General features: G+C 44.8%; 1 protein-coding gene across 2 annotated transcripts; it reads right to left on the reverse strand.

Moving 5' to 3' along the window:
- Nucleotides 1-496: 496 nt before the first annotated feature.
- Nucleotides 497-7,703, reverse strand: LOC135548779 (beta-2 adrenergic receptor). Of its 2 annotated transcripts, XM_064978686.1 has the most exons (3): nt 7,527-7,703; nt 5,779-5,824; nt 497-5,665 (listed from the first exon to the last, which is right to left on the reverse strand). In XM_064978686.1, exon 3 carries the CDS (start codon nt 5,660-5,662, stop codon nt 4,433-4,435), a length of 1,230 nt encoding a protein of 409 aa, XP_064834758.1. In that variant the 5' UTR covers nt 5,663-5,665; nt 5,779-5,824; nt 7,527-7,703; the 3' UTR covers nt 497-4,432. The 2 variants fall into 2 exon arrangements, with proteins under 2 accessions (XP_064834758.1, XP_064834759.1); XM_064978687.1 differs by lacking the exon at nt 5,779-5,824.
- Between the last annotated feature and the right edge of the window lie 5,570 nt (nt 7,704-13,273).

Below are 13,273 nucleotides of genomic sequence, written 5' to 3' on the forward strand. Positions count from 1 at the left end.
AAACCTCTAAATGATTAACTCATAGCTCTCAGAGCAGAGTGTCAAAGCAGAGAAATGCAAAACATTGGACTTTGGCCATATCTCAGACACTGTCAGATCGGTCTGTGTCACTGGTCTCTATTGTGGCTACCGGTCTATGACCCTGGCCAACATTCCTGCATGCTAGTGTCCAGCCACATAGGGCTCTGTTTAAGCACTGGGCTTGTTGCTTTGTTCTGGGGAATTAAAGTGAGACAATCTGTCAACAGGTGGGGCATATTTGCTGGATAGGGTCTGTTTACTACAGAGCAGACCAGAGAACACCCAGGAAATCTTTCCTCTGTGTCTTTGGGTTACCGGCTGATGCCCCACTGAAATAATCTAATAAGAAATTCACACAACTAACTTGTCTGTGTGTTTCAGTGTGTGTATGTGTGCGTATTTTAGAGAATGTCTAGATATATTTGTTGAAAACAGATACTAACAGACTCATACAACTTCAAAAAGTATATTTTACCATTTTAAGAATAATAAAACATTTATTAAATAAAAATACCATGTCACATTAGGTTAACCTTTATCTACTTCCCCAGAGTCAGATGAACTAATGGATCATTTTTATGTCTATGCGTGCAGTTTGAAGGAAGTTGCTAACTAGCAATTGCTAGCTAACGTTAGCACAATAACTAGAAGCTAGTACAGTATCGCCAGCGATTGCACTAACGCTAATTAGCATTGGCTCGCTAACTTATTGGAAGTGGAGACATAAAAATTATGTCAATGAGTTCATCTGACTCTGGGGAAGTAGATAAAGGGCCTCATTGCCAAAATCCAGAAGTATCCCTTTAAGCTAGAATCCTTAGTTGCTCCACCCATTTTGGACCTATATATTAATGAAATAAACCCATTGATTCTTGAAGAATATAACTTACAAGTGCCTATTGAGCTTAGTTCAACTGTCGTACCCTACTATAACCCAAAATACAAGCTTGTTTTACTCCAATGTTTGTAAACAATATAACATAAACAAACACTGTATAGCCTCAAAACAATGTTATCACTATAATATTGATATCATGGATGATCACTCCTTACATCCATTGCTCTGTCTATAATTTTGAGAGTGATTACATTTCTCCATACCCATCCCTCAGATTTCAACCAAAACACAGCCAGGGTGACCAATTTGTTATTGTTTTAAATAAGGATTCTAGCCTTAAATAAGAATAATTGTGAACAATTACCTGGAGTAATAGTGACTGGTGCTGGACTACTTCCCAAATACCATGTGACCGTCAAGCAGCATGGAAAATGCTGCCGTCACCACAAAATGTCACCTCCGGATTCTGTTCTTGGTCAGCAGTAGAGGTCTCTCCAGTTACCATATAAATCACCTCTGTTTATGAGAAGAAATACAGTAACCACAACACTGGCTGGCAGTAGCAGACCCACGGACGGATAAAGTGCAACAATGCAGAAAGAAGCCATGGCTTTACAATGGTAATAGCAAATACAGAATGCTGGAAATACGTTACACTTGCAGAATAATTTGACACGACTGAAATATACTGTACCTGCAATTGAAACTGTACTGTACATTTTCCTTCTTTTTTTAACCATTTTACCAACATGGCACAGCTACAGTGTGGAACCTGCAATGCGGGAACCGCTCAGGGGCATTAGATTGTGACTCATTTCAGGCCAGCAGAGATTGAGAAATGTAAACTCAGTTCCTTTGATCAGTGCTCAGGGGCACCATTCCACCCTACAGTGGAGAAGGTCATGATCTGTGAAAAAGAGGAGCTGCTCTTCAGTGCAGTGTTGCTGTTTAACATGGACGCAGCTGTTTGCATGACATCTCTGTAGTCTCCTTCCCAGAACAGTTTTTTTTAAACCCCTGCAGAGGGAAGTCTGTGGGCAGCTGTGGGCATGTGCAAACAGCTGTGGGCATGTGCAATGTTGTGTTGTCCATGGAATCCAGGCACAATGTCCAGTCCCATAATGTAGGACATTGGCCTTAGCAATAGACTGTCATACAAAATAGTGGTGAGTGATCCTTCTGTCTGCTGAGTAGTTAACAGCACTACCAGAGGTGGACAGGTTCTCACCCTTTACACAGAACCGGGTCTGAATGTAACAAAAATGGGTTTAATATCAGACATGTCACATGTCAGACATGAAAAGACACAGATCACAAAATGAAATGTTAATATTTCCAGCAAATATTATATTTAGCAAAAAATCCCACTGTTAAATATTCTGCCTTTGATAACTCACTGAGAATGTAATTTCATTTGGCAAATGACAAAAGTTTTCAGTGGAATGAAATAATTGTATATGTAAATATCTAATCCCATGTCTCTCTTACTTTTGTGTATGACTGAAGTTGACAATACATTCACGGTAACATTTTGCGATGTAAGGATAATACATTATTCACATGTACAGTACATACATCAATGTGTCCTCGTGTCCATAAAAAAAGGGGGTGGGTTAGTGAGTTAACACACATGGTACGTCATCTTTTCCTATGAATTCAAAGCTTCAAAAATGGTCTAAACACAGTCATACTCATACAGTTAGCTCAGGTACATACAGAGAGACACATACGCACACATAGCTATCCAAACAATTGTAAAGTAATAGGATTTAGTATAGGCCTATATACTAAGAAATGTTTTAAATAATTATGAACATTTACAGCAAGTGAACATTTTAGATTAACTTTTTTCACTTGGCTGACAAGATGCTGAGATACAGTCTACGAATACATTGTAGTGCAAGTACACTGTGTGCTACACCGTTAACCTAGTTCATTACAGCCTGAATGTGATACCAAGGTTTCTATTCATTAGCACCTGGACAAAATCCACCCAGACTCCTACATCATTCATCACTACTGTGGTGGCAGATAGCCTAGCATTTAAGAGCATTGGTCCAGTAGCTGAAAGGTTTCTGGTTCAAATCCCTGAGGTGACTATGGTGAAAAATCTGATGTGCCCTTGAGCAAGGCACGTAGAATTGCTTCTGTAAATTGCTCTGAAAAACCTACAGTTTATCTTCCTCAGACAATAATGTGTGCAGGTTATGCCGAAGCTATAGTGTAGGGGTTTATTTCCTTATATTTTTTAGCTAGTCTGTACATTGTGTAAATGTATGGTACACTTTAATTGTATCCCCAATCAGACAGTTTGTCCAGGAATCTCTGTAAACACTGAAACTTCATAGCAACAACACAAGAGCAACATTAAAGGAGAGCAACAATAACATCAGCAACAGTTCTCAGTATCCACGCTAGTCATTAACAAAGAAAACCAACACGGTAGAGTGTGAAAGCAGTCCCTAAACTTAGCTTTACAGACTAAGTATACTGGCTGGATATTGGTATCAGAATGACGTACAATGGTGGCCACACTACCCAGCATTAAGGTATTGCTGCTCTGACCACTGTACTTGCAGGGGTTACTGAGTCACAAAAGTAAGGTCCACACTAAAGGCTTCTGTCTGTGTGTCCTTATTCACTGTCTGAGAGGCGGCAGGACAGGCGTCTGTAACCTCAGTTATGAAATGGTGATATTGGGGGAGGGGGGGGGGTGAAGGTTGAGGTATTGAAGAGTGGTTGGAGGAATGGGGCAACGTATGAGGTGTAGCTGGTAATAGCGCCTGCCTGTGATTATGTGCACCTGCTGTCCCTCATCAGAGAGTTGGATTTCTGGGCCATGGCAGAGGGAGTGTACAGAATCACACAGACAGAAGTCCCTGAGCTGGCTCTGGGAGAGACCCAGATCAATATGGAATGTGTTACATACAGAGAGCTGGCTACAGCCAGTAGTGGGGGTCACAGATATCACTGTTAACCCTGATTTGATCTCTTGTTCTGCCTGTTAATTCTCTCCTACCACTCCTACCCTGGCATTTCCATCTCATTCAGCCCGCTGCCAGTAAAGAACAGTCAGTTCAACTAACAACATTATTCATTTTTCATACAACATACAAACAGACTATAATTATTTGTTCTCGGAGCTCTAAGATAAGGAGCTGAACGAAAATGATGCTGATGAGGTAATTTGTTTTTAACTTAGAACAATATAACAAATGTTTGTGCAACTGAACTTAACTTGAACCTAGTACCTGAACCGTGGTGCTCATTTGCACACAGGAGTAAGCACTAGAGAACATAACATGTGCACTTACTCGTGTCCACAAACCACACACACACACACACACACACACATGATCACATCCGCAAACCATAGACTTCCTATGTATTTTGCAGACTTTGTTCAATATTAAGAGGAAAAGTATTAAACATTTAATAACCTACACATTACTAGAATAATATTCTGATAGTAATGCATTTAAATATGGAAATAGATTCACATGTCATTTCCTATCCCGTGTCTGCATAACGGATCTGACTAAACGAGAAAGACAAGTCTCATTGTAACACCCTTCAGACAATGGAGGCAAGAGGAGGATTATTGCAATACCCGTTTATGTTGGTGACACTAGACAGAGAGCCCAGCTCCACGGTCCCAACGTTATGTGAAAGACTGCCTGGCTTGTCCTTGGGGCTTAGGCGCAAGCTGTGACCCCTATATATGTATCCATTGGTGGGGAAAGCAGCCCCTCTCAGGCACAGAATCTCCTGGAAGGCATACCTGAACTCAGGACTCCTGCAGTATATGAGGGGGTTGAACGCTGAGTTGGCGTATCCTATCCAGTTCAATATCCTGAAAGGCATTTTAATGTTGTCCACCTTCCAGATGGTCACCACCACATTGAGCACAAAGAAGGGCAGCCAGCAGAGGGTAAAGGTGCCCATGATGATTCCCAGCGTCTTTAGGGCTTTGTGTTCCTTCAGACAGAACTTAGGTCTCTTTCCGTTCCCCCCTCCTCCGCCGCTCCCATCCCCACCATCCTGCCCCTGGTTGTTGTCAATCATCTGGGCGTGGAAGCGCCCCTCACTGCCACGGATCTTCTCCAGCTGCTTCCTGGCCTCCTGGAAGACGCGTCCGTAGACAAAGGCCATGACCGCCAGGGGTATGTAGAAGGAGACGACGGAGGAGGCTACGGCGTAGGCAGCGTTGGTGTTGAAGTCACAGCAGTGAGCATCTTCCAGGCAGCTGAGCGCCTCGGGCTCATCAGACACCCACCACTTCATGTGGATGGGCAGGAAGGAGATGAGGGCGGCCACCCCCCACACCATCACCACCACCACGCACGCCTTGCGCTTGGTCAGTAGGGATGGGTAGCGCAGCGGCGACGTGATGGCCAGGTAGCGGTCCAGTGCGATCACACACAGCGTCTCGATGCTGGCCGTCACACACAAGACATCCGCCGCTGTCCAGAACTCGCAGAGAAAGCTGCCAAAGTGCCAGGTGTTGAGGAGGATGTAGCAGGCGCCGAAGGGCACCACCAGCAGGCCCATGACCAGGTCAGCACAGGCCAGAGAGGTGATGAACATGTTGGTGACCGTCTGCAGCCGCTGGAAGCGCACGATGGCGGTGATGACCAGCACGTTGCCAAAGACGATGCCCATCACTAGCAGGGCCATGAGGATGCCTAGTAGCACCGCTACAGCCTCGCTGTACTCCGAGTAAGACCACTGGCGAGACGACGAGTTCATCTCCACTGATAGATCTGATAGGTTGAACACGGCAGGCGTGCTCACACTCTCCATGATCTATGGCCCAGTTGAATCAACAAACCACAGGAGATAAGAAACATGTTGTCAAAAGGACCCATAAAACAAAGAATAAACAGGCAAAAAAAAGTATGTGAACCCTTTGCAATTACCTGGATTTCTGCATAAATTGGTCATCCGATTTGATCTGATCTTCATCTAAGTCACAACAATAGACAAACATAGTGTGATTAAACTAATAACACACAAATTATTGTATTATTCTTGTCTATATTGAATACATAATTTAGACATTCACATTGTAGGTTGGGGAAAGTATGTGAACCCCTAGGCTAATGGCTTCTCCAATAGCTAATTGGAGTCAGGAGTCAGGCAGCTCACCTGGAGTCCAATCAATGAGGCGAGATTGGAGTTGTTGGTTCGAGCTGCCTTGCTCTATAAAAAACACTGAGTTTGCTATTCACAAGAAGCATTGCCTGATGTGAACCATGCCTCGAAACAAAAGAGATCTCAGAAGACCTAAGATTAAGAATTGTTGACTTGCATAAAGCTGGAAAGGGTTACACAAGTATCTCTAAAAGCCTTGATGTTCATCAGTCCACGGTTAGACAAATTGTCTATAAATGGAGAAAGTTCAGCACTGTTGCTACTCTCCCTAGGAGTGGCCGTCCTGCAAAGATGACTGCAAGAGCACAGTGCAGAATGCTCAATGATGTTAAGAAGAATCCCAGAGTGTCAGCTAAAGACTAACAGAAATATCTGGAACATGCTAACATCTCTGTTGACAATTCTATGATACTAACAAGAATGGTGTTCATGGGAGGACACCACAGAAGAAGCCACTGCTGTCCAAAAAAAAAATTGCTGCACGTCTGAAGTTTGCAAAAGTACACCTGGATGTTCCAAAATAATTCTGTGGACAGATGAAACTACAGATGAGTTGTTCGGAAGGAACACACAACACTATGTGTGGGGAAAAAAGGCACAGCACACCAACATCAAAATCCCAACTGTAAAGTATGGTGGAGGGAGCATCAAGGTTTGGGGCTGCTTTGCTGCCTCAGGGCCTGGATAGCTTGTTATCATTGACGGAAAAATGAATTCCCAATTTTATCAAGACATTTTGCAGGAAAATGTTAGGCTATCTGTCCGCCAATTGAAGCTCAATAGAAGTTGGGTGATGCAACGGGACAACGACCCAAAACACAGAAGTAAATCAACAACAGAATGGCTTCAGGAGAAGAAAATACACCCAACTGGATTGGCCAAGTCAGAGTTCTGACCTCAACCCAAGATGCTGTGGCATGACCTCAAGAGAGCAGTTCACACAAGACATCCCAAGAATATTGCTGAACTGAAACAGTTTTGTAAAGAGGAATGATCCATAATTTCTCCTGACCATTGTGCAGGTCTGATCCGCAACTACAGAACATGTTTGGTTGAGGTTATTGCTGCCAAAGGAGCCTCAAACCAGTTATTAAATCCAAGGGTTCACATACTTTTCCCACCCTGCACTGTGAATGTTTACACGGTATGTTCAGTAAAGATATGAAAACATATAATTGTTTGTGTGTTATTAGTTTAAACAAACTGTGTTAGTCTGATGAAGATCAGATCAAATGTTGTGACCAATTTATGCAGATATCCTGGTATTTCCAAAGGGTTCACATACTTTTTCTTGCCACTGTATATAGGCTACTGTATATGTAAAGTGTATAAAGTCAAGATAGGATGCATAAGTTAAGTTGGATATGAATTCTGAAATATTTCATCCAAGATCTCTTAGAGGCAATTGTATTTCAAATATCATAAAGAAAATTCTAACTTCATTCTTAATGCATTTGCTCAATCAGAAAACACAAATAAATAAATAATTTAATCTTTAAAGCCATTTACCCACCTCCAAATGTTCTCCTGGTCTCCCATAAAATCTAAAAGTATTCCTTTTTTTATGTTGTAGCTCCCATTATGCGTTTGTACTTCATTCGAAATGTTTTTGGCTGACTGCCTTCTCCCTTCCTCTTTTGCTGTGTCACACACTCACAGTCCCACTTTGCTCTGTGTTCTAAAACACCACTCTCTCTCACTGTTGAATGTAGCTCCTGATCTAGTCATAGCCCTTATAGCAGGCAAGAATGACATCACACTCTGGCAGCAGCCAATCAGCAGGCAGGTAGACAACAGGAGCAGTGAATAAGGGCCTTTTAGCACGGTACAACGTTTTTTTCACTTAAAACAAGTGAAATTGCATATATATTTGTTCTATGTTATCAGAAAAATCTAACTACTGAAGGCAATATGATAGTGATAATGTTTCTGAGAGCAAATGCTGTATGTCATACTTTCTTTTTTTTACATTGAAAGGGAAAAGTCATTCACATAGCAACATAATTAGTATTGCAACAAGCTCTGTTGGAGACAAGCACAATAAACAAACAAGCAATTATGTACAACCTATAGTTATAAACTGTTCTAAAAGGGTTGTCATGCAGAGCATACGGTGTAAATTAAATTGGACCTCTTATAGCTTTCACACTTCCTGACCTGAAACAGAGACATTAGGCATAGTCCATTGACATACAGTAGAAACTAGACCCTCTTAAATATTAACATTACTGCATAGATTGGGTTATTATATACAATCTCACTTACAGTACATTCGGAAAGTATTCAGCCCCTTGACTTTTTTCACATTTTGTTATGTTACAGCCTTATTCTAAAATTGATTAAATAATTTCCCCCCCATCAATCTACACACATTACCCCATAATGACATAGCGAAAACATGTTTGAATACATTTTGCACATTTAAAAAAAAAAATACTTATTTACATAAGTATTCAGTCTCCTATGAGACTTCAAATTGAGTTTAGGTGAATCCTATTTCTATTGATCATCCTTGAGATATTTCTACAACTTGAATGGCATCCACCTGCGGTAAATCAAATTGAACGGAGAAGTTTTGGAAAGGCACACACCTATCCATCTAAGGTCCCACTGTAACGGCGTTCTTCGTTTGTCGCAAGAAAGTCGGACCGAAATGCAGCGTGTTGGTTACTCATGTATTTAATGAAACAAAAATGACGATACAAATACAAAACAACAAAACGGAACGTGAAACCTAATTACAGCCTATTTATTTTTTTGGTTACTCATGTTTTTTAATGAAACAAATGAATCGCGGTACATGAAATAACTGATATAAATAAATAACAACAAAACGGAACGTGAAACCTAATTACAGCCTATCTTTTTTTTTTAGAAAAAAAAAAATATTATCTTCAATACCATTCATTCTTTAAAACTCATAATTTACATACATACTCAAATAATGGTATTTTAATTAAACTAATTAAACTAAACATAAACCCCAAACAAAACCTCAGGGGAGCATCTTCCCTCCCCGTCACCCTACAAAATACCTTTCCCTATCTCCCCGTCCCTAATCTATCCTCTTACAAATCTAAATGACAACCAGCCCTAAACCCCCCTTCCACCTCTCCCGAGCAGCATGCTGCCCCCACTTCCTCTCCTCCCTCTTCATCCTCCCCCTCAAATCTCCTCCACCCTCCTCACTATCCCTTCCACCCCCCAATCTCTCCCTGTCTTCACCATGTTCTGCCTTGCTTCCCACAGCCCCCGTTTAAAGAGACTCATGAGAAGCCAGAGCAGAAAACTGTCCCTATCCATCCCTCTTGCTCTCCCTACACCCCTCTCTAACCTGGCCCACATCAATACAAAATGCCCCTTTACCAAACCTAACAACACCCGTGCCCTAGCCCATACTACTCTGCAAAGGCACAGTCCCAAAAGACATGGCGCACAGTCTCCTCCCTGCCACAAGAGGATCTTGGACAGGTGGGGGATTGCACCAAACTATACCGGTACAAGATGGAACGTACCGGCAAACACTTATGAAGGCTCAACCAATTCAGGTCCTTGAGCCTGTTGTCCAGACCCCGCGCCTGCACTCCCTCCCAGACCACTTCCGAGATGCCCACTACAGGCGCCGGACTCCCTGCCTTTCTGACCTCCTCGTACAGGTGCCTATGATCTAAACCTACTCGGGCAACTTCAACCTCAGGGTGCACACGCAGCCACTTGGCTGCATGACCAAAGTGTTCCGCCCGAGGACCCATAGCTGTTCCGCCCGAGGACCCGTGTTAGACCACACCATTATGCTTCTCGCCTGATACGAGAAAAATACCCGCAGGAGGTAACCGGACGGGTGTATCACTGGCTGAGCAAGCTCCGTTAACAAGAAAGAAACAAAAATTGTGCCCAGCTTGAGGGGGAAATGTGGTACCCCCCTACCTCCCTCCCCGATGGGACAGATCATGCGTGCCCTGGCGACCCACTCGCACCTGCCACTCCACATAAACTGAAACACAAGCCTCACTAGAGGCCTCCTCAGACAAGCCGGCAATGGATAGATGTATGCCAAATACAAAAGAGACGGCAACACATCCACCTTTAGGACCAGGACTTTGCCCATAAAAGACAAATACCTAGCTTTCCACATTGCTAGCTTACTCTGTACCACTGCGATACGCATGTTCCAGTTTAGTGTCGCTGAGCCGGAAGTCTCAAAATGGACCCTGAGAATCCTCAGGGCCCCCTCACAGAGAGATAACCCCCCAGGCACATCCGTTCTACCGCGCCATCTTCCGAAAAACTTGACGGAAGACTTTGCATGGTTCAGAACTGCTCCCGACGCTCAGGTGAAATCCCCAAAGATGGCAAGGGACCTTGTCAGGCACGAGTCCTTGCACAACAGCAAGGAAGTGTCGTCGGCGTACTGCGTCATCTTAACACGCAGCCCACCACTACCAGGGATCAGCAAACCTTCCACCCCTGTGTCTGCCCTAATGGCAGCCCCCAGAGGCTCCATGTACAGAACGAAGAGGAGAGCCGAGAGTGGGCACCCCTGCCTGACCCCAGACGAAAGGTCAAAAACGTCACCCAAGTGACTATTTACACTAACTCGGCACCCCGCTCCGACATATAATGTACGAATCCATCCTATAAACTTCTCCCCAAATCCTAATCGACCTAACACTCTGAATAAAAAGGATCTATTCACGCGATCGAAGGCTTTCGCCTGATCTAGCGCTGCTACCATAAAAGGCAGTCCTCTATCTTCAACCCAAGCGATGGAGTCTCTGATTAACTGTAGGTTCCATCTAATAGAACGGCCCTCTACCCCGCACGTCTGAACCTCATGAGCGACGTAGGGAAGGGCTGTGCGCAACCGGTCTGCTAAAACCTTTGCAAGTAGCTTGTAATCTACACACAGCATGGTCAACGGCCGTCAGTTGCCAAGGTCTGTTACTTCCCCCTTCTTATATAAAAGTGACAGCACACCAACAGCCATTGATCCCCCCGGGACCCCCGTCTCAAGGATGGCCTTCAAGACTTCGAGGACCACTGGTCCAAGTATACCCCAAAACTTGAGATAAAACTCAGCCGGCAGCCCATCCATCCCAGGCACCTTCCCTTTTCCCATCCTCCTAAGAGCGCTCTCAACCTCTTCTAGTGAGATCTGGGCCTCCATCACTTCTCTAATGTCCTCCGGCAACCGCCTGGACAAGTGTTCTAAAAACACATTTCCCTGCTCTACATCTATTTCCCTTTCCTTAAATAAACCTTGGAAATGATCAGTTGTCACCCTGACCATATCCTCTGGTTCTCGAACTATACTACCATTTTCTTCCCTAACACTATGCATTACCTTCCTACTCTGTCTGGCCCTAACCAACTTAAAGAACATAGCAGAACAAGTCTCATTATGTTCTAGAAAGCCACTATGCGCACGCTCCAGGAAAGCTCGAGCCTTCCGCTCCTGCAAATCCCTGAGCTGCGCCTTTAGGGTTGCGGATCTCTCCCAGTCGAACGACCCGCCGAGGTTGCCTGCCTCGTATTCGAGTTCAATTAACCTTTGGATACGATCCACCTCCCTCCTCTCCTCCCTTTTTTTCCTCTTGCAATACCCTATTATAAAAGCCCTAATCCTCACCTTAACTAATTCCCACCACTCTAACACCCCCTCGCACATGGACCGGAGGCCCTCAAGCCTCATAAAGAAACCATAAAACCCGTCAACAAAAGCCTGCTCCTCCAGCACATCCCGATCTAGCTTCCAGTACCCCCTACCAAAGAGGCAGACTGGCGACCCAACCTGCAGGAGCACCCCGTCGTGATCCGAAAAGAAAACAGGCAACAGCCGCCCAGACAACTTACCCAAAGAACTGGGTACAAAAATATAATCTAGCCTCCGCTCAACCCCCCTGGAGTTACGCCATGTAGGACCGTCCATTTTCGGAGTAGTGTGCATACCACCATCTACCAGACCATGGCAAGCCATTAGCCTGGCAATGGCGCCTGCACTGCTATCCCCCCTCTTCCTAAATCTGTATTAAAATCCCCCCTATCACTAATTTCCTATTTGTGACACACAGGGGCGTCAGACAGTCCACCATCTCCCTCCTGTCTGCCACCACCTGTGGCCCATACACCACCACTAATCCCTTATCGTGACATCCACCCCTATAACCCTCCCCTGAATTACCACAAAAGAATCCTCCACTTTTACCTCCCTGTGCCCACACAAAATCCCTACCCCCGATGAGTGCACCCCCCCTACACCCCAAACCGACTCCCCCTTGTCCCACTCCCTCTTAAATCTACTAACATCCCCTCCATCCCTCAGGTGAACCTCCTGTAAAAAACAAAAATCAAACCCCACACCCTCCAAATAAATAAAAACCGCCCTCCTCTTAACAATATCTCTTAAACCCCTTACATTTAAACTAACAAAAGTAAAATTAGACTCCATGAAAAAATAAAACATGTAATACACTAAAATTCTAAACCCAGACAGAAAAAAAAACAAAAACAGGAGACTCACCCGATGCTCCCCTGCTCCATATCTACCGGTGAGAACACCATCCGTAATCCCCCCTCTTCCTCCATCACACCATCCCAGGATGCAGGAATAGTGTTTGGCTCCGGGGTGCCCTGCACCCTGGGTCTCCCCCCACAATCCTCCCCCTCCCCAGTGTTGCAGCAGGTTTGGAAAAAAATTGGGGAGGTTGAGTCCCCAAACAAAAAACTCCCCACCTCCTCCTGTACCCAGTCCTGAGTCTTGTTAGGTGTGTCCCCACCCAAATGAAGTTGAGAGCCTGGGGAAACCAGCAGCAACCCAGAGGTTTCTCCCACCCCCATCACTCTCTTGGCCATCCCCTCCCCCTCACTGTCGGCCAATCGCACCCTCCTCTTCATTCTCTTCTTTGGTGATGGCGGCAGTGGAGAGATACCACCCTCCCCCGCCAGCTCCTCCACCATACCCCTCATCTCTTCCACCAGGGCACTTTCCCCCCAGTCCACTTGCTCTTCCACCGTCTCCTTCTCCACCACTCCTCCCTCGCTTTCTTCTCTCTCATGCTCCTCCACTCGGTTGCCTTCTTCCGCCTCTTTTCCTGGTTCTCCTACTCCCGTGCCTTCCGTTTCCTTCTTTCTTCCATCCGCCGCTTCTTGCTCCTCTTCCTTCCTTGTGGCCTTCCCCTCTGGACTTGTACTCTTGTCATGAGGCGTGCTTCCTTCCACCCCTCTTCTTCCCCCATCCCCCGCTCCTGCTCCCCCCCAGCC

The sequence above is a fragment of the Oncorhynchus masou genome, chromosome 11 (assembly GCF_036934945.1).
Source record: "Oncorhynchus masou masou isolate Uvic2021 chromosome 11, UVic_Omas_1.1, whole genome shotgun sequence".
Lineage (NCBI taxonomy): Eukaryota > Metazoa > Chordata > Actinopteri > Salmoniformes > Salmonidae > Oncorhynchus > Oncorhynchus masou.

Excerpts from the sequence above, each read along its gene's own strand:
- LOC135548779 (XM_064978687.1), bottom strand. The coding sequence starts at position 5,662 with ATGGAGAGTGTGAGCACGCCTGCCGTGTTCAACCTATCAGATCTATCA.